The sequence below is a fragment of the Erinaceus europaeus genome, chromosome 3 (genome assembly GCF_950295315.1).
Source record: "Erinaceus europaeus chromosome 3, mEriEur2.1, whole genome shotgun sequence".
Taxonomy (NCBI): domain Eukaryota; kingdom Metazoa; phylum Chordata; class Mammalia; order Eulipotyphla; family Erinaceidae; genus Erinaceus; species Erinaceus europaeus.
In genome coordinates this window covers 142,091,733-142,117,428 of record NC_080164.1, presented here as the reverse complement: position 1 = coordinate 142,117,428, position 25,696 = coordinate 142,091,733, and the positions used below count along the sequence as shown (strand labels likewise).

Sequence of the window (25,696 nt, the reverse complement as noted above, 5' to 3'; positions counted from 1 at the left end):
TCCCTTTTGTTGCCATTATTGTTTTATTGTTGTAGTTATTATTGTTGTTATTGATGTCGTCATTATTGGATAGGACAGAGAGAAATGGAGAGAGGAGGGGAAGACAGAGAGGGGACAGACAGAGAGGGGAAGACAGAGAGAGCTTCACTGCCTGTGAAGCAACTCCCCTGCAGGTGGGAAGCCAGGGGCTCAAACCCGGATCCTTACACCTGTCCTTGCGCTTTGCACCACGTGTGCTTAACCCACTGTGTTAACTCACTGTGTTACTGCCTGACTCCCCCAAATTTGTATTTTTAAAGGGCCACCCTACATGATATTTGGTGTTTCAGAAACTACCTACTACTAAACACTGTTTGGAGATTTAGCAAAGTTTGCTCCTAAATGAGTGCTTCTATAACCTTACTGGCTGTTCTTTTACCAGTGCAGATGCAGCTTTGGAAGCTGAATGCTTGCGAACAAAGACTTTATACCCATTGGCTCCATGGTGAACACTACCTAATGAGGGTTTATTTGTTTGTTTATTTTCTTTCCCAGAGCACCATTCATCTCTGGCTACTAGTGGTGTCCAGGGCTGAACCTGCAAGTTCTTCTCCTTTTTTAAAAATCATTTTTGGCTGGGTGGTGGTGCACCTGGTTGAGTGCACCTATTACAATACTCAAGGTCCTGGGTTCAAGCCCCCAGTCCCCACCTGTAGGGGGAAAGCTTTGCGAGTGGTGAAGCAGTACTACAGATGTGTCTCTGTCTCCCTTTCTATGTCTCTCTCTATCCCCTTCCCTCTCAATTTCTGGCTGTCTCTCTCCAATAAATAAAGATAACAATAAATTTTTTAAATCATTTTTATGGCGGGGGGAGCTTAGTAGTTTATAGTGTAGTCATTGACACATGGATACAATTTTTCATCTTCTTGTGAAAGTTGTCTGCAGATCACTCTCAACCACAACCTACATCCTTTTATGTCATCACACACCATCCTCCTCCTCCTTTTTTTTAATATTTACTTTATTTATTTATTCCCTTTTGTTGCCCTTGTTGTTTTATTGTTGTAGTTATTATTGTTGTTGTCATCGTTGTTGGATAGGACAGAGAGAAATGGAGAGAGGAGGGGAAGACAGAGAGGAGGAGAGAAAGATAGACACCTGCAGACCTGCTTCACCGCCTGTGAAGAGACTCCCCTGCAGGTGGGGAGCCGGGGCTCGAACCGGGATCCTTATGCCGGTCCTTGTGCTTTGCGCCACCTGCGCTTAACCCGCTGCGCTACAGCCCGACTCCCTCCTTCTTCTTTTTTAATGTAGAGGAGAGAACTTCTCATTTGAAAAGTCATCTTTCTATAAATTTGACATTCAGGTTTCTTGCTCTCTTTCTTCCCTAACTTTCCTTTTCTTTTCCTTCCTTTTACCCTTCCTTTTTCTCTCTCTACCCTCCTTTTTTCTTCACTTCCAGAAAAATACAATTATATATTTAAAAAAAATTTTTAAGGAGTGGGAAGAAGTTTCCATCTGGAAGAAAAAGAAACAAAATCCTTTCTCGTTGCTAATCTCCAGTTCTAGCGATGAATCATACAAATTGTGAGTCAGTTTGTCACTTGTACTTAGTTGGATGACTTATTGCTATTTAAATTCAATGTTTCTCAAGCTTTTCTAAATTTAGGGGGTAAAGTCTTATAAGAAGACACAGGAAACTTTATGCTTTTTGGAGCATGTTCCTAATTCAGCAGTGCTCAAATATTTGTAATACAATAATTGATGATGAAAGTGAAGGAAAGAAATCTCTAAAAACCTTCTCTTCTTCTACCTATAGTTGTTTATGTAGAGTCCAAGTCCATGGCACCAAGCTTCACAAATGGAATGATCTCTTATCCTCCCTTGTCACCAGAAGTAATGGCAGATGTTGCCAAGCCTTGCCTAACTTATGAACATCCAGATTCGTGTTACTGCTTAGTATTTCAGTCATGGGGAAATAATGTGAACTTCCACATTACTTTTCTTGTTATCATTGTTATTACTAAAGACTGTGGCATTGAGTTTGGGCACAGATACGTTTGTGACAGTTATGTGCTATGAAGTTTTCAAATGATCTTGGTAGAATATGAAGAACAAGAATAAGAACTTGAATTCTACACCAGAGCAGGGGAGACAGCATAACAATTATACAAAAGCCTTTTATAACTGAGGCTCTGAGTTCCAGGTTCAATCCTCAGTACACCCAAAACCAGAACTGAGCAGTGTTCTAGTCACGAGCGTTCTCTCTCTCTTTCTACCTCTTTCACAAAAAATTAGATAAAACATTAAAAAATAATTTCTATATGGAACTGATCAAGGTTAGTGCTGCATTAACATGTGCACTCAACCAGGTGCTCCACCACCTGGCTCCCAATAGTCCTGTTCTTAAACATATATGTACATGTCATTTATACTTCTTAGCCATCTTGTCTACATATAGTTAGAAAATAGAAAATGAAGTTTGCATAGGTTTCATCACGTATCTATGCCAATGTCATCCTAGTCATACTTTCATTAAAATATTTTAGCTAGGGTGTCGGGCGGTGGCACAGTGGGTTAAGCACATGTGGCGCAGAGCACAAGGACTGGCGTAAGGATCCCGGTTCGAGCCCCCGGCTCCCCACCTGCAGGGGAGTCACTTCACAGGCAGTGAAGCAGGTCTGCAGGTGTCTGTCTTTCTCTCCCCCTCTCTGTCTTCCCCTCCTCTCTCCATTTCTCTCTGTCCTATCCAACAATGAACAACATCAACAATGGCAATGATAATAACCACAACAAGGCTACAACAACAAGGGCAACAAAAGGGGGAAAAATGGCCTCCAGGAGTGGTGGATTAATGCTGCAGGCACCGAGCCCAGCAATAACCGTGGAGGAATAAAAAAAAATATTTTAGCTAAGTTGTTAATAAATATGTGTCTCAGTGAAAAAAAAAAAAAAAAAACTTACCAATCAGGAAATCCCCAGTGTTTTTTGGGCTTAGAAAGATGCTGGAGTCTCTTCCTAGAAAAACAGCTACAGATACCAGCTGATTAACTAAAAGAGAACGTTTAACAAATACGCTTATATCACATAGCTGCTACTCCAACATATCATCTGAGGGAGATAAATCTCAGCTCTGGCTTATGGTGTAGGGGATTGAGTCTGGGACTTGACGGAGCCTCAGACATGAGGTCTGTTTACATAACCATTATGCTATTTATCCCCTCATAAGATCTTTATTAAGCTTGTCTTTACTGTATATCTGTATTTGATTTTTCATAAAGTATATCACTTTGATATCTATATAAGACTTTTGTCAATGATCATCTTTTTCTTTAATAAGCAAAAATAATTTTAATATTTTATTTATTCACTTACTGGGTAGAGACAGAGAAATTGAGACAGGAAAGGAAATTTCGAGAGGGAGAGAGAAAGTAAGACATTTGCAGCACAGCTTTACCACTTATGAAGTGGTAGGGACTGCAGGTTTGAATCTGAGTTCTTGTACATGGTTAGCACGTGGCTCAACTGAGTGTGCCACCACCCAGCCCCTCAAAAAAAGTTTTTTTTTTTTCATGTTTCCATCAACTGAGAAAAGTCTGATATTTTACCCAGTTATCTTTTTTTTTTCCTTTAGTGGTGCACCGGACACTTACATGTGCATTTTACCACTCAGGGATGCATTTTAATTGAGAGGGGGGGAGGGGAGAGATGGAGAGAGAGAGAGAGACTGTAACACTGGAGCTTCCTCTAGTGCCACAGCACCTCCCATGTGGTGCTGAGGAATCAATCCAGGGTCATATGTGTGGCAAGGCAAGCTGTCTACCCAGTAAGCTCCTGCTGCTCCTATCCACTTATTTTTTAAGGCTGGCCTATGTATCCCTGATTAGCTTTCACTTTGAATTTTGGCTTCTTCTGTATTCTTAATTATTCTGGTATCTGACATTCCTTCTTCCATACACCCTTCTCTACCTTTATCCACTCTGCCAAAGGACAGAACTCTTCCTCTCCCCAAATGATATATTTTAAGTAGGGAATTCACTAGTTCACAAAACCATAACACTTAGAACATTCCAAGGAAGAGTAGGAGCCTGGGCCCAAAGATCTGACCTTTCTCCTCTCCCCCTACTTTGCTTCATTCTTTCCCATGACAAAGTGCCTTCTCTGTGTAGCAAAAAAAAAAAAAAAAAAAAAAAATGGTTGCTTGAAACCTCAGACCTCAACCCTAACAATTCCCCAAGAGAAAGGCTAATAGTGAGCTGCACTCCAGGTTCAGTCTGTAAAACTTTGGTGAAGGACTTGCATTGGCCCAGCTTAGATCTTGGGCCAAAACTTTGGTTAAGGGCCTACAATGCAAAGAGAACTTGCACTGTGATTGGCCAGTCCCGGTACTGGTGTCAGTGTTGTAGGAGGTGAGGTCGCTGGGGCACTGTGATTACCTGCTCCATCAAGAGGCCCACTGTAAAACAGCTCTGTTACCTCCGCAAGAGAGTAGACAGAAACAAGGGCTGCTGCAGTCCATTTCAGACCATGATGTGAATTCAAGCTGCTCCTCTCCAACTCCTCACACCACCCCCAAAGCATCATAAATAAATGCATAGACTTTTGGAATGATAGAGTTGTCCTGAAAGTTGAAGATGCCAAGAAGCAATTTCAGCAAAGCAACGGTAGGTCCAATGCTCTACTGATATTAACTTAAAATTGAGTGACAAGAGATATCTCACTCAGTGGGAAAGAGCTCCTTAAAATACAGGAAACCAGGGACCTGGCGGTAGCGCAGCAGGTTAAGCGCACGTGGCACAAAGCCCAGTACTGGCATAAGGATCCAGGTTCCAGCCCCCGACTCCCCATCTGAAAGGGGGTCGCTTCACAGGCGGTGAAGCAGGTCTGCAGGTGTCTTATCTTTCTCTCCCCCTCTCTGTCTCCCCTCCTCTCTCCATTTCTCTCTGTCCTATCCAACAACAACGGCAGCAATTACAACAACAATAATAACAACAATTATAAACAACAAGGGCAACAAAAGGGAAAAAATAGCCTCTAGGAACAGTGGATTTGTAGTGCAGGCACCAGCGATAACCCTGGAAACAAACAAAAAAAAAATAATCCACAAAACCCCAGGTTTGAACCCCGTCGCCAGATGTAAGCATCGTGGCACATTGGGAGAGGTTCCACAGATGGTGCAACAGCGTCTTGGGGTTATCTCATTAAGTCCACTCCCTCAGCCTTCTGGATCAGCTGCCCTGTTGTGAGGGGCCTCGTGCTCCTTTTCCATTTTACACACAGGTACTGAATTCTCTTTTATCCCCCCTCTCCTTTTAAGATCTGGTTGACAATTAAAAAAAAAAAAAAAGAATTGTTCATCAAGTTGCATTTCAGGGACTGGGAGATAGCTCACTTGGTAGAACATCCACTTCACTACACTCAGGGACCCAGGTTTGAGCTTCTGGCCACCAGATAGGAAGATCCTCATAAGGGATGCTTCAGAGGCAGTGGAGCAGTGCTAGTATGTCTCTCCTCTATATATCTCTCTTTGACTCTAAACCCTTATTTAAAAAAAAAATCTATTAGGAACAGTGTAATCACACAGGTGTACAGAATCCCAGCTATGACCTTGGTAGCAAGGAGGGATAAAAAAAGAAAAAATGAAGAGAAAGTAAAGGTGTTTTCCATAAATACTGAGCACATTTTCTCCTTAGGGGGAAGAGATTTTTGTTTGTTTATCACCAGGTTATCACTGGGAGGAAGAATATTTTTTTATCCTGTAATTTTGCAATTTAAAATAAAAGTATGTATTTACCTTATCTCTTAAAAAAAAAGAAAAGGAACACATATTTGATTTTTTATCATGTTCCTAAATCCTTAGCTATTTCATAAGTGATAAGAGTAATGAGCATATCATCCAGAACAGTACTTGTTCCTTTGTTCTCGAATAGCTTTAATTCCTGAAATTGCTCTAGAATGGTGAAGGTAAAAGGAGTGTCTTGCTATTCAGAACAAGTTCTTTCAAGCACACCTGAGTTTATGTTTATGAGGTAATTTTTGGGAAAGCCCTAGATAACCAAAGGTTGGGAATCTGGATGCCTTGGGAACCAGCCATGTGCTAAGAGGGTTAGAATTTTGAGCCCTACTCTCCCCACCCTTTCCTTAGAGGGTGGAAAGGGACTGGAGATTGAGTGTCAGCCTGAAACACCAATGATTTCATCAACTATGCCTATATAACAAAGACTTAAAAAAATAAAATCTTGCCATAGGGTTTAGAGAGCTTCTTCTTTGGTGAACTTTCGTAAGTGCTGGGAGGGTAGGGCACTCAGAGAGCTCATAGAAGCTCTTCAAATCTCCCTCCATGCCTGTCCCTGTGCATCTCTTCCAACTGACTATTTCTGAGTCCTATCAACATATAATAGGCTGGCAACCTAGTAAGTAAATTACTCTATGGGTTGTCCTAGAAAAAGAAATCTAACCCAAGAGTAGGATTATGGTAATGAAAACCCTGACCCCAAGAGGAAGGACAAGGTTGTCTGATATGGTTCGATAGGTATGAGGTGGCCTAAGATTGGTAAAATGACTTGGACAGGGTGGAGGGTATGCAAACAGACTCTCATGCCTGAAGCTCCAAAGTCCCAGATTCAATCTCTCATACCACTATAAGTCACAGCTGAACAGTGTGCTAGAAATAAATAAATAAATAAATAAATAAAATGACTGGAAAAAAGATAATGCCTGCCAAGAGTTATTTACAGAAGTTTTTTGCAAGCAATAGTTAATATAGTAAAACTGAATTTGAGAAATAAAGGACGGTGTACTCATACTCTCCATCCCAGTCCTGCTTGTCTAAATTCTTCACAGCAACAAGAAGAGTTTAAGATCTGTTCAGGTTTTACTTTAGGAGGAAATGCCTGGGAAACCTAAACCTATGATTAGGAAGGCTGGTGACCTCATGGCCTCAAGGTTCTCTTCTTCTTTGTTCCAAAGGTATCTCCTGTTTTTTACAAAATAAAATGTCCATACTTTCTTTCTACTTGCATAAATGATTCCTGAAAGAATGAGACAGGGAGGGGGTCCAGTGGTAGTGCAGTGGGTTAGGCGCAAAGTCCAAGGACCTGCCTAAGGTTCCCGGTTCGAGCCCCCAGCTCCCCACCTGCAGGGCGCTTCACAGGCGGTGAAGCAGGTCTGCAGGTGTCTATCTTTCTCTCCTCTTCTCTGTCTTCTCCTCCTCTCTCCATTTCTCTCTGTCCTATCCAACATGACGACATCAATAACAACAACAATAATAACTACAACAAGGGCAATAAAAGGGAATAAATAAATAAATAAATAAAATGAGACATGGAAGTACATCTGAATATTGCTGCTTCCCCCGTTGCATTCCACACTGAAGTTAAAAGCCTTTCCCTTCTGGCAGAAACTGGTGTGACAGTTTTGGCTTTCTGTGACACTGAGCAGCCAGGTATATGTTCAATTTGAGAATCTCTGAAGTGAGACACTGAAAACATGCCTCCCTTCATGTGGCATAGCATGATATTGATGCTAATCAAATGTTACCTCTGGGTGACGGAATTCTGGTTAGTTTCTTATATATATATATATTTTATTAGTGATTTAATAATGATTTACAAGAGTATAAGAAAATGTGGGTATAATTGCACACCATGCCCACTACAAAATTTCTGTGTCCCCCCAATGATAACCACCATAGTTGATTATATATATTTCTTTTCTTTTCAAGTCCATGTGTTTAAATTCTCTTTATGGGGCCAGGCAATGGCACACCTGGTTAAGCACTCACATTAATAGTGTGCAAGGATCCAGGTTCAAGTCCCTGGTCCCCACCTGTAGAGAGGAAACTTTCACAAGATGAAGCAGGGATGCAGGTGTCTCTCTGTCTCTCCCTTGTCTCCCACCCCTTATCAATTTCTCTCTGTCTCTATCCAATAATAAATAAAAATATTTTTTAATTATTTTATTTTATTTATTCCCTTTTGTTGCCCTTGTTGTTTTATTGTTGTAGTTATTATTGTTGTTGTCATCGTTGTTGGATAGGACAGAGAGAAATGGAGAGAGGAGGGGAAGACAGAGAGGAGGAGAGAAAGACAGACACCTGCAGACCTGTTTCACCTCCTGTGAAGTGACTCCCCTGCAGGTGGGGAGCCGGGGCTCGAACCGGGATCCTTATGCCGGTCCTTGTGCTTTGCGCCACCTGCGCTTAACCCGCTGCGCTACAGCCCGACTCCCAATAAAAATATTTTAAAAAAATTCTCTTTATTGCACTTATGAATGAATTCATTCCATAGTTATCCTTCCGTTTCCTCTTCCCTCTCAGATAAGTGGAACTGTGCCTGACTTCTTCAGGTGGGATTCTGGACATTTTCTATGTTTTTTTTTTCCTTTATTTTATTGTACATATCATTTCCTAATTCCTATTTCTACAATTAACCAAAACTAGTTTAAAGCAGAACAGTGTGAATAGGTAGAGCCTGCTGTTTCTGTACATTTTGCTAAGAAATGCAAATCCTTATCCATAAAACTTTCTGGTCACCCTAAATATTCAAGCTAAGCCTCACTGAAGAATGTATCATATAACCAGCACAGTTCAAGGATGGGAAGAGGGAGATTTCATTTTTCCCATTCTGTATAGCCATGACATAAAAGGGGGCAAAGAGAAAGTGGTTGGGAATAGTTTTCAGTCTCAGTAGCCAATGGCCTGCAACAGCAGAATTAGAGCACAGGGAAAAGAAAGAGGGGCTTTGCAGTTCTCCTCAGTTTAGAATCAGCAATATTACTTTCTTTTTAAAAATTTTTTTTCATTTATAAAAAGAAAACATTGACAACTTCACACAACTTCACACAATTCCCACCACCAGACCTCCATATCCCATCCCCTCCCCTGATAGCTTTCCTATTCTTTAACCCTCTGGGAGTATGGACCCAAGGTCATTGTGGGGTGCAGAAGGTAGAAGATCTGACTTCTTTAATTGCTTCTCTGCTGAACATGGGCGTTGACAGATCGATCCATACTCCCAACCTGTCTCTCTCTTTCCCTAGTGGAGAAGGGCTCTGGGGAAGTGGAGCTCCAAGGCACATTGGTGGGACTGTCTGTCCAGGGAAGTCTGGTCGCATCCTGCTAGCATCTGGGAACCTGGTGGCTGCAAAGAGAGTTAACACTAAAAGCCTAACAAATTGTGAACAATCATGGGCCTAAAGGCTGGAATAGTGCAAATGAAGTGTTGGGAGGGGGTCCTCCATTTTATAGATAGCTAGTAGGCATATTTTAGTTATATTTCAAAGGGCCTGTAGCTATACTAGTGTTCTGGGTTTTTGTTGTTGTTGTTTGTTTGTTTGTTTGTTTTTCCTGAGCCTGAAATCTGATATGCAGATGTACCCAAGTTATTGTCTGGGGAAATGATGTCATGGCTGGGAAAAAAACCAGAAAGCTGAGGAAGAGAGTAGCTCCCTAATATGGGAAAGGGTTATAAATATTGTTGACTGTAAACCCCATCGATTTGATGTGATCTGGGGCCCATATTCAGCTTAGGAGCCTATGTGACCTCTGCATCCCTGTAGATCTGAGCTCACATTCTGTGGTCATGAGTAGGAACATTCCATGCTACCCTGGTATCAACCCATCTTCCTCAGGTGTAGCATAGGGTATGTTGTCCATCCTTCCTTCGGAGGACGGAACATTCTCTACCATTGTTGATCCAAGTTGAGGGCAAAGTCCTATGGGGGCCCACAAAGGGGTCTATTTTGTTGTTCTTGATAGAAATGACTGGTAACAATGGAGAGAGGGATTTATTTGAGTTCTAGGCCCATCTAATCTATTTGAGAATCTCAGGATTCCCTCATTAGGACCCCAGCTGGTGGAATGACCTGATAGTGACTAAGAGTCATCGTTAAAGTATGCCGGTCTCTTGCCTTTAATCAGCTTTTGCTGTCCTTGCTTTGATAAGGTTAGCTTTGGAGTGAGTGAGAGAACTGTAGTAGGAAGTAGGTGAGGAGGGTATCTGAGTCTAAGTGGACAATATTTCACATAATATCTCTTTATTCATGCAGGACGCAGCGCAATCTAAGCCGAGCTAAAGCTTAAACTCAAAACTACAATCTTGTCCTTATAAATATACTAGCCCAGTAGGGTGGGAACAGGATGCGAAGCAGAGAGGGTGGAGAGAAAAGTGACTGGTGAAAATCAGGATGTGACAAGGAGAGGGGGTGGAGCAGGCAAGAATTCTACCAGTGAACCACCAATGTCCTGGAGGGAGGGTGGTGCTTGTTAACATCAGTTATGTAAGTAGAATGAAGTGGTTATGTAAATAGAATAGTGTTAGGCAGGGGGGATTAAACTAACGAAACAGAAGAGGTTTTTAGAAGCATACCAACAGTGGGGGCCAGGTGGTGGTGCACTTGGTTAAGCACGCAAATTACAGTGCGCAAGGATCCAGGTTCAAGCCCCCTGGTCCCCACCCAGGGGGAAATCTTCACAAGTGGTTAAGCAGGGCTGCAGGTGTCTCTCTGTCTTTCTCCCTCTCTATCTTCCCCTCTCAATTTCTCTCTGCCTCTATACAATAATAAATAAATAAAACACTAAAAAAACATTTAAAAAAAAGATTTAAGATCTTGCATGTGGAATTTGAGAATTTGCCAAGGTCTTAGACAAGTACCAAATGCATCCTTGTGTTCGCGTCCACCTGTGATGAACCCATGTAGAGCCCTTAGTGCTGAAACTAATCAACCTAGTTTAGGCTGATGACAACAAGAAGTTAGGAGCTAGAGGAATCCTCTGTAAAACTGATAAGTGAAAACTGTTGTACGGTTGTTAGTTGTGGCAGTATGGTGATGGAATACAATAAAGAATTTCAGGCTAAGGATACTGTGGAAGTGTATTTCAAATGCAGAAAATGAACAAATGAAAAACTTGGTGCTTAAAGTAAAGGATTCTGGGGTAGGAAGTGGGGGAAGTGTTCAGCTCCAGGAATATAATGGCAGAGGAGGACCTAGGTGTGGGGTTAGAGTGTGATGCAGAAAACTGAGAAATGTTACACATGTACCAACTACTGTATTTTACTGTTGACTATACACCATTAATACCCCCAATAAAGAAAAAAAACTTTGTGCTTATTAAAATATATACCCCACACAAGCATAAATGCATAAAAGAATCCCCAGTTCCCATTCTCTCCCAGCACACACCACAAAGGATTCTTGTTTCTCAGGCATGATAAAGCACAGATAGTGATTTATCTGCCACAAATGGCACATCTCTGCACCAAGCTGAGGGTGTACTTCCTGCTCATCTGGCTAATCTGTCTTATCCTGAATGAATTGTTCTTGAATCACATGTTCCGCATGCTGGAAAGCCTGACCTGCATCTTAGATTAGCACTTCTCTCCATACCCGGTGTGGGTAAATCATGGAGCTGTGTCTGCTCTGCAGTTAAATCAGCAGCATGGTTTTTCCTTCCTACCTATTAAACAGTATCTAGGAACGCACTTTGAAATGTAAAGAATGCTCTCTTTGTGCAAGAATTTATTGTATGTCTACATTCCACCTCATCTCCATTTTCTTCCTTTTTCCTTTCCAGAAAGTGATGTCAGCACCCAGAGCTGAGGGCTGGTGACTAGTTAGACCACCACTAGACCACAACTAGGCTGCAGGGAGGCATGCCAGAAGAGGCTCCTCTGTTCATTGTGTATTGTTGACAGAAGAAATGCTTTAAGGTAGAGGAAGAGGAAACTTGCCAAGGATGTTTAATAGGACTCCCTCCCAGTGCAAATATAAACATTTGTATTCAGAATCACTGACAGTGTTTATCTCAGGGCTTTATTTTAAAGAACTGGAGAGACTGTGCCTTATTGTTGGTAAAAGTTCAAAAGCACATACAGGACTCATTCCAGGTTGTGTTGGCAGAAACAGCTAGTAGATTTTCCAACATTCATCCTCCCCATCTTTCTTACCAGCAGGCCCTCATTGTGCTGCAAGCAGCAGCACACCCAATTAAAGATGTTCACCTTGCCAGACTTTCTTGCAGTTAGCAATGGTCATGTGTCCATTCTGTTCATGAGATGTACATGGAAATTGCTAGGTGGGGCTCCCAAGAAATCTCTGGCAAAAGGGGGGTAGTCATAGCTAAGATTTTCCTTTTTTTTTTTTTGGAAGTGCAGACTCAATATCCAAGCATCCATTTTGACTCCAGAAATAGGAGAACTACACGCTAAGGTAATAAAGCAGGGGGATTAAATGACTGAAGATCCTTGACAAGGTCAGGGAGCCATCTGCTTGCTATGACTTACATAAGAACAATCAATTAAACAATCACGAAGTCTATCTACTTACTGTTCCGTGTAATCAAGCACCAGTTTAACTGATACACTATTAAGATATTAAGATATTGAATGTGTGGGCCCAGGTGGTGGTGCACCTGATTGAGCACACATATTACAATGCACAAGGACCCAGGTTTGAGCCCCAGTCCCCACTTGCAGGAGGAAAGCTTCTCAAGTGGTGAAGCAGTGCTGCAGGTGTCTCTCTGTCTCTCTCCCTCTCTATTATCCCCCTTCTCTCCTGATTTCTGGCTGTCTCTATGCAATAAATAATGAAAGATAATTAAAAAATATTGAATGTGCTATGATAGAAGACAGATGCCTTTATTGACTCTAGACACCTTTGGGCCAGTGCTGTTTAGGGCCAGAAGAATATTGTGCTTGTGTAGTCTGTTGCTTTGCCACATGAATAACTCAGGTTTGAGCCCAGTCCCCACTGCATTGAAGGAAGCTTCAGTGCTGTGGTCTCTGTCTCTCTCTATCTCTCTCTCTATTTTTTAAAAATAATAATAACATAGAAAAGTGTTGTCCAAACTCTTATATACATATGCCTCACCTGGGGGGTTTCTTGGTTAAAAATGTGGACGACATCAATAACAACAACAATAACAATGATAAAAAAAAAAAACAAGGGCAACAAAAGGGAAAAAATTTTAAAAATGTAGACTCCAACTTAGTAGGTCTAGATCGAAGTCTGAAATTCTGCATTTCTCACTAGTATGCATAGTGCTGTGATGCTGACTGTCCCAGCCCTGCACCATACTCAGAGTAATAAAGATTTAGGAAATGACAACTTCTTTTGGTTGATTTGGTCCAATGCTGAAACTATTCTGTTCTTTGAAGCGTTTATTATTCATTATAAAATTCACAGAGAACTCAGTGCATTTTCAGCAAAAGTTACAGTTTTATTTGAAGTTATCATTTTAGAGACAAAAAACAGTTCATTGTTTAGCAAAAATAAATGTAACAAATGCATTTAAATAAGGTAAATTCAAGATGTTTGTGGATTGTTTTCCTAGTTACTTTCTTTTCTTCCAGTTGGAACTTCTTTCTTCTAGCCTAACTGATTCTTTCCAAGTTAATACAGATTTAATACAAGGATCTGTTTTCACAAAACTTCAATGACTCAAATATCCTTCTGTATTCACACTCAACCTTGATGTACTAAATATAAGGAATATGATTTAGGAAGTAGACTCAGAAGAGAATGTCTCTTCTTCTTGGTTGTGCCATCTTTTTAACAAAGGCCTTGTCTGCTCCAAAATAGATATGAAAGGGAATTGTGACAGGGAGGTGATGGTTAAAAACAAACTTAGATGGTCTTCACAGCATCTGTCATCATGACCCAAAGGAAAATGCACACCACTGTCCTAGCCAATCCACTGCTTTATACAGAAGCTGCACATAGCTTCCTATTGTTATTTTATTTTATACTTATATACATTTTAAAAAATACAACACTGTGTTAAATAGCAGGCTAGCTAAGAATGGAACAAACAACACTATACTGAGAAACCAAAGCAGCTTGGTTGGGAGCCAAGGAGGAGAGACAGAACAAATGGTCATCATGGAGGGAAGCCACCGGTGTCCACCATTTCCTTAGTCTGTAACGGATCTGCATTCCGATGGTAGACCTTCAGACCGCCGCCACTGGGCCAGACGCTGCTTAAACCATTTCTGGAGGAGAAACATATACAAAATCACCTGTCATGTTTTGAAAAACTGAAGTGTCCATCCCCCTTCTGAATGGTGGCCTCTGTAGTCCAACTGGAAAGGAGAGCAAGGAATGTGCCCATGGGGATAGATCTCCTCACTGTGACACAGAAGCTTATGTTGTGCCTCAGGATATTTGCACAAGCTCCTTTCTATGCTTAGGATTATCTACCTTCAGTCTTCACTAGATGATCTATCTCCCTCTCCACCTCAGGCCTCAACTTAAGTAACTTTTTAAATAAAGCCTTTTCTGATCATTTTAACTAAAATAAGTTGTCCATTCATTCTAGTACTTTATTAATTTCAATATCTATAATTACTTTGTGTATTCACTTTGTTTTTAGCATTACTTATAGAGTTGATATTGGTTTACAATACCTGATGATTTTAGGGGTATAGTATCACATCCAAATAACAACTCACAGCCCCACCATCAGAGTTCCTCTTCTAACCCACCAAATGGAACACTCCACCTAATTCAACACTTCCGGCTGCCCCTTTCCTTCTAAAATAGAAGACCTATGGAAACAGATGTAGTATATCTTATAATTGTATCCTTAGCCTCTAGCACACATACTTAGTTGTTAGGAAATAACCAGTGGCTACTGAAAGAATAAAAGAAATTGAAGTGTCTCCCTAGGGGCCCTAGATAGGCCTCACTGACTTCCATATCTCATAGAATTTAATAAGTGATTGCTAAATTAATATGGAACTACTTAATAAGCCAGCAACACCAGTCCTGTCAACATATCCCAAAGGACATGCAAACACAAATTATAAGAGATTCATGTACCCCTATGTTCATCGCTGCACTACAATCAAAGAGTAGAAGCAACCTAAAAGTTCACTGACAGATGACTGGATACTGAGATTATAAGACATATATACAATGGAGTGGTATGCAATTATAAAAGATGATATTTTACCCTTCAGAAAAGTGAATGGAACTGGAGGTGATTATGCTTACTGAAGAAAGTAATAAGGTGAAAGATAACTACCAGGTGTTTTCTCTTATATGTGAAGTATAGAGAGTTGAAATACATGAATCTAAAAAAAATTTTTTAAAAATAATAAAAAAGGAACCAAACTGCCTTTCAAATTTTGTGAGAACCATGGTGACTATGGGACATCAGGAGGGCACAGAACTTTGATGGTGGCTACAATGTGGAACTATAGTTCTATAACCTCATAATTTTGTACATGATTATTTAATCATGAATAAAATCAGATTTTAAAATATTTTTGTTGAATAAAATGCATGAAAAAACTAAGCACTGAATAATTTCTGAGCACAATTTGGGAGAGCTATGAAACAATCCTGTCCCAGAGCTGCTGAAGTCACAAATAGGGTTATAATTTACTCAGATTCTTCTATCTCTTTGTGACTCCAATTTCCACACCATGGATTTAGTGATGGTCACAGATGTAATCTTCTAGGAGGGGCAAAATATTTTTTTATATGTTGTAAGGGAGTAGCTACATTGATTGTGCTACTGAGGGCTGAGGGGTCTTCGCAAAGGGGAGATAAGAGACCTATGCTTGGGTAAAGGGGGGGGAGAGAAAGAGAGAGAGAGAGTGTGTGTGTGATATCAAAGCATTGCACCACCATTTATGACGTTCCATTTGCTTTCTGTCATTCTTTTCTTTTTTGTGTGGTGCTGGAATCAAACCCAGGGCCTCCCTCATACATTCAAGGCATGTGCTCTATTGCTAGGCCACTTCTCTAACCCAGGAAATTAGGACTTTTTTTTATAAAATAAATTAGTTTTTAAATTTTTATTATATTTATTTATTTGTTTATTTATTGGATAGGAACAGCCAGAAATTGAAAGGAGAAGGGAGCTAGAGATGGAGAGAGATAGAGAGACACCTACAGGACTGCTTCACCACTCGCAAAGCTTTTCCCCTGCAGGTGGGGACTAGGGGCTCAAACCTGGGTGAGTCCTTGTACATTGTAATATGTGCACTCAACCAGGTGTGCCATCACCTGGCCCCAAAATTGGGGTTTTTTTTAAAAACAATTTTGTATAGACTAGTGAATGAGGAGAAGAAAAAGAAGGAGAAAGAGGAGGATAGGAAAAAGGAAAAGGAGAGGGGAAGGGAGACACAACAGCAGTAGCAAGCAGCTCCACAAGGGAAAGGAGGAGTTAGAGAATGCTACAGGAAGTTAAGACTCCCAAGCTCTATTTGCCTATGTTTCTCAACCTTTCATGCATTATGGGATACACTGAACAGGATATTTGTAAACAGTCAAGGTGTTTGGATAGGTGACCACTGGTCTCTGACAAACTGACTATGAAAAACCCAGTCAGCTCAATTATAAATGAAGAGATACACCTAGGAGGTCTACGTTATTCCTTCTGGATTTTCTGGGATTTACCAATTTTAGGGGTAAGTAGATAAGTGGACAGAAAGGACACAGAAAGAACACAGTTGTAGGACAGTGCTGGAGACAGTTGGTAAGAAACATCTAGAGGGTTCTGGTTTAGCATGAGTGGATATCTGCCCAGATACAGATTCAATCTCTGACAAATTTAATAGGCTCTGAGGTCAAGCTGGGAGGGAAAATTTCATCTCTGCAGAGATCTAAGGAGCTAGAAGACAGTTCAGCATAAACCCAAATTCAGAAGGCAAGGTGATAACCAAGGAAGGCATGCTTCTAAAAGTCATTCATATCACACTCAGGGCCTTGCATGAAAGCTAAGCTGACTTAACAGCTTGGGATCACACCTACACTTTCCCCTAGCTGCTCAGAAGGGTTTACACATCAAAATGCCTTACACATCAGTCAAGATCAGTAGTATTTAAATAAAATAAAAAAAAGATCGGTAGTCTTATGCATACTCTTATAAAGTCTTATACTTTGTACAGTGAAGTGGCAGCAGAGAAAAATAGTCTAAGAACAGGAGCATATGACAACTTAGTAGGTTAAGGAAGCTGTCACTTGCGGCAACGGCAGGACGCAGAAAAAGGAACACAATCCATTATTTGCGCCGGCACCTCAGATTTGGGTGAGAGAGCAACAGTTTGGGCCACGTGGAGGTAGCAAAAATGGCCGTCTCACGCAGCAACCTTCCCTGGGGTCGAAAGGAGGGCAAGAGAGTGAGGTGCAGAAGAAGAAGGGCTTTTATGGGAATAGCTCTTATGAGAATGAGGAGGGGGAGGAGTAACCATAGCACTCCAGGGTAGGATAATAACTCTCTCGAGGGAATGGGAAGGGGGAGGAGTAACCAAAGCACTCCAACTGTATGGGGGAATTGACAATGCCCTGAGGGCACAACATGGCAGGAACAGGCTCTCCCAGGCTCTCCGAGAATGTCCCAATTCTCCTGGGAACTAGCAATAGCCTGAGGGGGCAACATGGCAGATGTGACTGCATCTGCACAATTTCCCAGCAGGAAGCTTTATTTTTCTGTGGTTTGCCATGTTTTATTCCTGGTGATCACTAATTCTAAGAGCATGTAATGCTGGTGGCTTTTCCCCCAGGCTATGCCACTAAAGGCAAGCACATTTTCTTCTGTAATCCATGTGTGTGCTCAGTTAATTTTGGTATCTGGGATGAGAGGAGCAAGGCCCTGATTTCATTAATGAGGTAGAGTTGTTGGAGTTTCAAGACCACAGGTTTGATTCATTAAGATTTCCAGTTACTACAGCTGAATAATGACTGAATGTTAACGGTTGATTACTGAAAAGTTGGAGGAATAAAGTCTCGTCTACTATCAGGATTCATTTCAGGCAAAACGACTGAGCTGGCCTCATTCAGAAGAGCCACCCACATCTTTACACTAGTAATGAAGCAGACTATTACTATACAGTTACCAAAAATCATTTCAGCAAGGACCACTTTTGCAAATCAGCAAGCTGGCATCTAAATATTTAATAGAGTTCTAACATGGGAGGATGGAACTAGATTTAAAACAAAAACCACTCAACTGTTTTCTGAAGATGTGTGTTGTAGACAATAACTCTGCAAAAACAGTTGCTCTCTAACAAAAAAAAAAGCAAACAAAAAACCAGTAAACATTATGCTTGCTTTTAGTCCCTCTAAAATTGTGAGTCTTAGCACATCTTACTCACACCAATTCTAATTGTCCACCTGGCTTTACCCTTGCTTCTTTGTTTCAGTCACCCTCTGGGAAAGACATTCTTCCCTTGTTAGCTTATAAGTGAATGCTCTCATTACCCTTACCCACTGATGGAGATTTATTTATTCTGAGTGAACAGATGATAATTAGACACTGTGAAGGGGTGGGGCTGGGGCAAAAAAAGCATTGTCCCTAGCCCTTTCCCCACCAATACTTTATTCTTTCTAAGGGTAGATCTTTCAAGGTCTTTATTCCACTGATAAAACACCCAACAATTTAAGCCACTGAGCTCTGGGAATAGCCCCAGGACAGCAAAATGAGATAAAAAAATACTAGAAACCTCTCTAAGAACCAGTGCCAGCTACTTTGATAAAAGGGACAGTAGATCAGCCCAGTCTCCCAAAGGGCTATTGAAAGAGCTTTCCCAGCCCTTCTAGCACTGACTTCAAAATAATAAAAGATATAGGGGTTGGGGTTCTGTAACACTTATCTGGCTTAAATGTAAATCTGATAATTGTCATGAGAAAAACCCATCCTAGGATCCCAGCAAATGCAACTTAAAAAACAATTTCCATTAAAGTATGCTTCACTCAGAGTTCCCATAGGTGCCTGGCCTATAGTAAAGAAATTTTTTCTACATGGGGAGAGTCAGATTTTCTTTTAAACTTTTAGCCCCTCTTGCCCCTGCCAAAGTAGCAGCAGTGTGGATCAGTTCTACATACTATCTCACAAAGACATCTCATGCTAATTTTCTTCGTTTTTAAATTTGGTGCCAGAAATCAAATTCAGGGTCTGTTCTCTGCTCTACCACTGTGTCACATCTCTGGCTTATTCCGTCTTCCTTTATCCATTTTTTTTTTTTAAATATGTGTGCATATTTTGGGTAGATGTGAAACTGTACCCCAGTGACAAAAAGTTTTGTAAAACAACCTTCCCTCAATACAAATAAATAATCATAAAGGTGTGTGTGTGTGTGTGTGTAGGAGAGAAAGAGTGAAATTGAAACATTATTCCACTGTTCATGGAGTTCTGAATAGTTTTTGTTGTTGTTGCTTTAATGTGTCAGGGATTGAACCAAAGACCTCACATAGCAAGGCACCTGCTCTACCACTGAGCCACTACCTGGGCCATAAGTTTCTTCTCAAGGTATTACTTGTTCAAGAAAAAATAAAGACTATGATTTCAGTTCTAGAAGCAGATATTGTTAGGGAAGGGGAATCACCCATGTGAAATTAACATTATTTGGCTTTGGTGACTCTTCTTCATGAAAAAGTGCAGTATTAGTAAAGACAGGAAACAGGAAGCCCTAATAGCAGACACTGCTTAAATGTTAACCCAACAGTCCCTGGCCTCCATGGAGTGATTTAAAGGGTTCCCAAAAGGCTGGCTATAAATAAAAGTAATTGTATCAGTGCCTAAAAGTTCACCATTGGGCAGTATATCTTCTGAAGACATTGTTTAAGCAAGTAGTTAAGCACACACATTACCAAGTGCAAGGGCTGGCTTCAAGCACTCCCCTCACCAGCCAGAAAGGTGCAGAGAGGTGCAGTTCTCAAGTTGTGAAGCAGGTCTGCAGTTGTCTATCTTTCTTCCTCTCTCTCCCTTCTCAGTTTTTCTTTGTCCCACCCAATAAAATAGAAAGAAAAGAAGAAAAAAAAAAAAAAGGAAAAAATGGCCACAGGAAATGGTGAATTCTTAGTGTCTGTATGGAGCCCCTGCGATAACCCTGAAGGCAATAATAATAATGATAATAAAATTAAATGCTATTAAAGAAAGTGAAGGAAGATGCCAGGGCTGGATATAGTGCAAATACAGTACACCTCATTTACAAGCCTGAAGCTGCAAAGGTCCCAGGTTCAATCCTAGGCACCACCATGGATGGGATAGGGCTAAGCTATGCCATGCTCTGGTCCCGCCCCTCACAGGCCCCTCTCCCCTTGAGACTAATAAAAATAAAACTGAAAAAAAGAAAAACAGAAAGCATTTTCTCTTAACAGTGCACATGGGGTTTAGACGAATTGGGAAAGGACTGGGAGGGTCAGGAGTTAGTAGCATGAGTCCCAGTGCAGGAAGAGATGGCAGGCTAGGAAGCTTCTTTTCTGGAACTTGCTAAATGCTGCCTCTCTCTGAGCTCTAGGGTCTCGGGTGAAGCCCACAGGCCTAGTTATGAAGACAGAGGGGCAAGCAGAACTATGGGTAACTCAGGGAGGAAGAAGGTGTTGGCTTCATGGCAGGAACAGGAAGCCGGAGGCCCTGCTAGTACAAGGCTGACTCAGCCCCACACCCACTTATTTTGGAGGTGGTGCTACCATTTGCCCATGTGAGGTTGACAGAAGAGGGGAAATGGGAGAACAGCTATGTGGTTGGAGGTGGGAGGAGGAGAAAAGAAGGTTCTCTTGCCTTCTTCCTCTCCAACTTGATTCCCTTCAATTCTCTAACACAAGGTGAATCTTGAAAGATTGTGTATAGCTTGAGATGCCTGTCATTTTAATACATGGATGTTTTCTCAAAAAGAAATATAACATAAATTGATTTTCAGACCTTCCCTCCTGCTCCACCCAACAGTTTCCAATGTTCTTCTGTAGTGGTCCCCTGGCATGGGTAACTAAACGTCTTTTTGTGGAAACAGACTACCAAGGTTCTAATCTTAGATCTGCTTCTTCTCAGTGAGGTCTCAGGCAAGTAAGCTCTTTATGGTTTCTGTAACTCAGCTTCTTTTTCTGTACAATGGGGTTAAAATTCATACATCGACAGCATTGTTTTGAGAAGTAAATGACTTAATACTTAGAGGGCACTTGGAGCAATTCTTGGTTAAGATTATTCATTATAAAGTTCAAGAAAGTGTTCTGCTTTATAGATAATAGGAGTGATGGCAACTTTTAAAAATATTTTTTATTATCTTTATTTATTTATTGGATAGAGACAGTCAGAAATTGAGAGGGAAGGAGGAGTTAGAGAGGGAGAGAGAAAGAGAGACACCCACAGCCCTGCTGCACCACTCGTGAAGCTTTCCCCCCTGCAGGTGGGGAGCTTGAACCTGGGTCCTTGCACACTGTAGTGTGTGTACTTAACCAGGTGTGCCACCACCAGCCCCAAGTGATGGCAACTTAACAAAGCAGAATCAGAGGCTGAGAAGTCAGACCCCTACTTTATTTTGCATTGACAATAGATCCATAGCTTTCATTTTCTTTATTTTGTGGGTGTGTGCTGCAGGGACCTTGCAATATACACAATCTGCGACTCCCAGGCTGACTTTTGCTGTCCTTTTTCATCCTCTCCCCTACCCTTCTTTCCTCTCCTCTCCCCTTCCCTCCCCTTCCCTCCCCTCCCCTCCCCCTCCCCTTCCCTTCTTTTTCCCTTCCCTTTCCTTTCCTTTTCTTCTTTTACTTCAGAGAGAGGAGAGATGCCTCAGCATTACTCTTCATTTCATGGAGCTTCCTGAGTTTTCATGGAATATGCCAGGGCTCAAGTCTTGAGCCTCTCCCTTGAAGACACAGGCTCCCTATTGGGTGCGCTATTTTCTGACTCACAGCTTTCTTAATATATTTACATTTATATGTATTTTGATAGAAATTAGAGGGAAAGGGAAGATCAAGAGAGAGGGAGAAAGAGACATCTGGAGCACCGTTTCACCACTAGTGAATTTTCCTGTGTGTAGAGACCGAAGACTTAAATCCCAGGGCCCTGTGCAGGGTAATGTGTGTGCTGCATCACTGTCTCTCATAGCTTTCTTTTTATTTCTTTCTTTTTTAAAATTATCTTTATTTATTTATTGGATAGAGACAGAAATCTAAAGGGTAGGGGGAGAAAGAGAGGGAGAGAGACAGAGAGGCACCTGCAACATTGCTTCATCACTCCGGAAGCTTTTCCCTTGCAGGTGGGGACTGAGGGCTGGAACCCTGGTCCTTGCGCATTGTAACATGTGCGCTCAACCAGGTGCGCCACCACCTGACCCCTCTTTTTATTTCTTAACATTTATTAGTGATTTAGTATTTTGCAAGATTATAAGATTACATGGCTGGGGAGATAGCAAATGGTTATGCAAAAGACTTTCATGCCTGAGGCTCTACGATCACAGGTTCAATCCCCAGCATCACCATAAACCAGAGCTGAGCAGTGCTCTGGTCTCTTGTGTTGTTCTTTCCATCTCTCTTTGTCTCATTTTAAAAAATATTATAAGATTACAGGGAAATAATTCCACACCACAGCCCCCACCGAAGTTCTGTGCACCCTGCCTCCAGCTTTCTTTTTACACAGTAAGTTATTGTCTCTGTAATTATTCTTCTTTCCTAAATATAGCATGGGATTTTCAATGATGTAACTTCAGTATCTGCCTCCTCAGGGGGTTCCAAGAAACACGAGTTGTTAGATTTTGGTTACAGAAAATTAGCTATTAAGTTCTGTTTCTAGTTAGACAGTGGTTCCATCTGCTAAAAATAGACATGCCAACTCTCCATTTGATCTAGGAGGGAGAGAATTTTCTGTAGGCAAATTCTTCATATTTCATTATTATTATGATGATGATGTCTCCAGGGTTATTACTGGGGCTCAGTGCCTGCACTATGAATCCACTGCTCCTGGAGGCTATTTTTCCCCCTTTTGTTGCCCTTGTTGATTATCGTTGTTGTTGTTGTTACTATTGCTATCATTGTTGTTGGATAGGACAGAGAGAGATCGAGAGAATTTGGGAAGACAGACGAGGGAGAGAAAAACGGACACCTGCAGACCTCTTCACTGCTTGTGAAGTGAGCCCCCTGCAGGGGGTTCTAACTGGATCCTTACACCAGTCCTTGAGCTCTGTGCCATGTGTGCTTAACCCACTGCACTACTGCCCGGCCCCTGCTTTATTATTTTTTTAAAAATTACTTTGCAGGCTGTGGAGATAGCATAAAATTTTGCAGAAACACTTTCATGCCTGAGGCACCAGACGCCTGAGGTTTAATCCCCAGCACCACTGTAAGCCATAACTGACCAGGACTCTGGTAAAAATAAATAAATAAACAAATAAATCACTTTGGACTAGTAGATCAGAGACTCTGTTCTAGGATCCACTGGAGTAACCATTACAAATTTTTAAACTTTCACACTATGAGTCATTCCTGATGTTCTAGAACCATCAAATGGAAAGAATAAGCCGGGACTGGAAGTGCCTAGTGCTCTAGAATGCTAGAGCAGTTCCAAGCATTCTGCATAACAACCTTTCCCGATCAAAGGGAAAACAGAACAAATAAACAATCAAAGTCAGACTTAGGCACCAACACTGCATCTGGAAGTTAATAGTGGGCAGTGTTACCTTCTCCACCGGCAACATTTTTTAAGGTAACACAGCAGCTATCAACTAATAAATGAATCAGTGCACTTTAGAGGACATCTGTTTTCTGTCTCCAGTTGCAATATGCCAGATTTTTGGTTCTCTTGGAAAGCTCTAGAAAAAAGACTAAACCTGCGAGCTGGAGAATTTTTTTTAACAATCGGAATCAAATCCCCAGAGCTACCTGCTATTCTAGCTCTGCAGCTGAAGATGAGGCTGCAGCATGATATGGAAAGCGCATGCTTGGCGACCCGGGCCAGCCCTGCAGCCCAGGGCCCTAGTCCTGCAAACCTCAGCTCATCGGCCAGTTAGACCCGAGGATTATTCACGACCCGAGGATTATTCACTCGGGACTGACTGACGACTAAGGTTTCTCCTGCGCCGACCTCTCTGAGCATCGAGCTGAGAGCTCCTGCAGGTTTTGCGCTCAATCCGAAGGTGAAACCGAAGCGGGAAAGGCAAGACAAGGGTGGCTCAAGCATACTGCCAACCCAGACAGCGTGTATTCCGGCTGCCCAGGGGAACAGATAAGCCCGGGGACAGACGGGTGTGCACAAGGCTCCACCGCTGGGGAGGAAGGGCAGAGCTGGTGCAGAGGAGCGGAGAAGCTGGGCTGGGGCGGGTGCAAGCCAAGCGACGGAAGACTGGGGCAGGGGGTACGCGAACGAGGGGGATCACCCCACTGTCACCCGTCAGCCCAGAGTGGGTGGTGGGTGTGGGTGGTGGGTGGTGGGGTTCCACCCGGCCGGGGCTCACCTGGGTCTCCTCCTCTGACAGGCCGGCCTCGGCCGCGATGAGGCACAGCGTGGTAGGGTCCGGGTGCTTGTTGACCTTGTTGAAGTTGTACTCCAGGATCTCCACCTGGTCCTCGGTGGGGCCGCTCGCGTTCTCGGCAGACATGGTCCTGGCGCGCCCGCCTGCGGGAGGAGAAGGCGGCGCTGAGCTGGGCCGGGGCGGAGGGTGGGGAGGGGGGGTGGCTGAGATACCCAGCGCGGTCGGCGCGGTCGGCGCGCTCTGCCCGCTGGCTGTGCTCCTCGGGCACTGCAGGCTGCCGTGGAAGCCTTCCGGGCACCTCTCGGGGCACCCCAGGGGCCCCACAGCCGAGACTTCCAGCTACTCGGGGCTTTTTGTACCTCCTCCCCACTCTCCTCCTTCAATTCGGCTCCCGGTGTGCTTAGGCAGAAAGTCACTATTTTAAGGCTCTAAAGGAGTGGAGGAAGTACAGCCCTAGATTTCCAAAAAGCCCCCTTCCAGCTTCCTTAGATGGCCTGGGAGGGTGCACCCCAGTTCCTGCCCTCACCTGTTTCTGTGGTGGCTTTGGGTGGGGTCTTTGCCAAAAAGTGGGTTAGCTCTTTACAACTCATACTTCCTTCGTTGGGGACTTGGAGTGGCGCTTTTTCAGTCCCTCGCTTTTATAGAGTTGGAGAGAGGTTCTCAGAGAAGTGATTTACCCCTGGAGGTCAGAAGGCTCAGGGGGCTGGGGGGCATCAGGAGAAAGGGCCACTCACAGTAATAGGTGTAGGTGTGACTTAGGAAGGAAGTGAAGGCAGGGCCTAAGAAATGAATAAAAATGGTTTAAAAAAATCAAAAAGATAGATTTAGATATAGAATCAACCTATATCTGTGACCTTAGGGGAATTATTGCAGTTTCCCCTGTAGGGGGGATGGGGACACAGAAATTTGGTGGTGGGGGGCCAGGCGGTGGCATACCTGGTTGAGTGCACATGTTACAATGCTAAAGGACCCAGGTTTGAGCCCCTGGTCCCCATCTGCACGGGGGAAGCTTAACAAGTGGTGAAGCAGGGTTGCGGGTGTCTCTCTGTCTCCCTCTCTATCCCCCCTTTCAATTTGTGTCCCCATTCAATAATAAATAAATAAAATTAAAAAGGGGGTAGGACGTTAGCGCAGCGGGTTAAGCGCAGGTGGCAGGAAGCGCAAGGACTGGAGTAAGGATCCTGGTTTCAGCCCCTGGCTCCCCACTGGCAGGAGGTCGGTTCACAAGTGGTGAAGCAGGTCTGCAGGTGTCTATTCTCTCCCCCCTCTGTCTTCCCCTCTTCTCTCCATTTCTCTCTGTCCTAGCCAACAATGACGACATCAATAACAACAACAACAACAATAAAACAAAAAGGGGTGAAAAGCAAAACAAATTCAAAAATATTTTTATAAAAAAAAAGAAATCTAGGGGGCTGGGTGGTAGCGCCACAGATTTAGTACACATGGCACAAAGCTCAAGGACCCACACAAGGATCATGGTTCAAGCCCCCGCTTCACAAGCAGTGAAGCAGGTCTGCAAGTGT

The 25,696-nt window shown here is 42.5% G+C and overlaps 1 protein-coding gene across 1 annotated transcript in view; it reads right to left on the bottom strand.

Moving 5' to 3' along the window:
- Positions 1 to 13,174: 13,174 nt before the first annotated feature.
- The window catches only part of HOPX (HOP homeobox), a 37,969-nt gene continuing 25,447 nt past the window's right edge, over positions 13,175 to 25,696 (bottom strand). Inside the window, exons 2-3 of the mRNA XM_007523858.3 lie at positions 24,156 to 24,316; positions 13,175 to 13,967 (exon numbers count right to left, since the gene is read on the bottom strand). Of these exons, the coding sequence (XP_007523920.1) occupies positions 13,890 to 13,967; positions 24,156 to 24,299 (222 nt within the window). The 5' untranslated portion in view covers positions 24,300 to 24,316 and the 3' untranslated portion in view covers positions 13,175 to 13,889. The remainder of the gene's footprint in view (positions 13,968 to 24,155; positions 24,317 to 25,696) is intronic.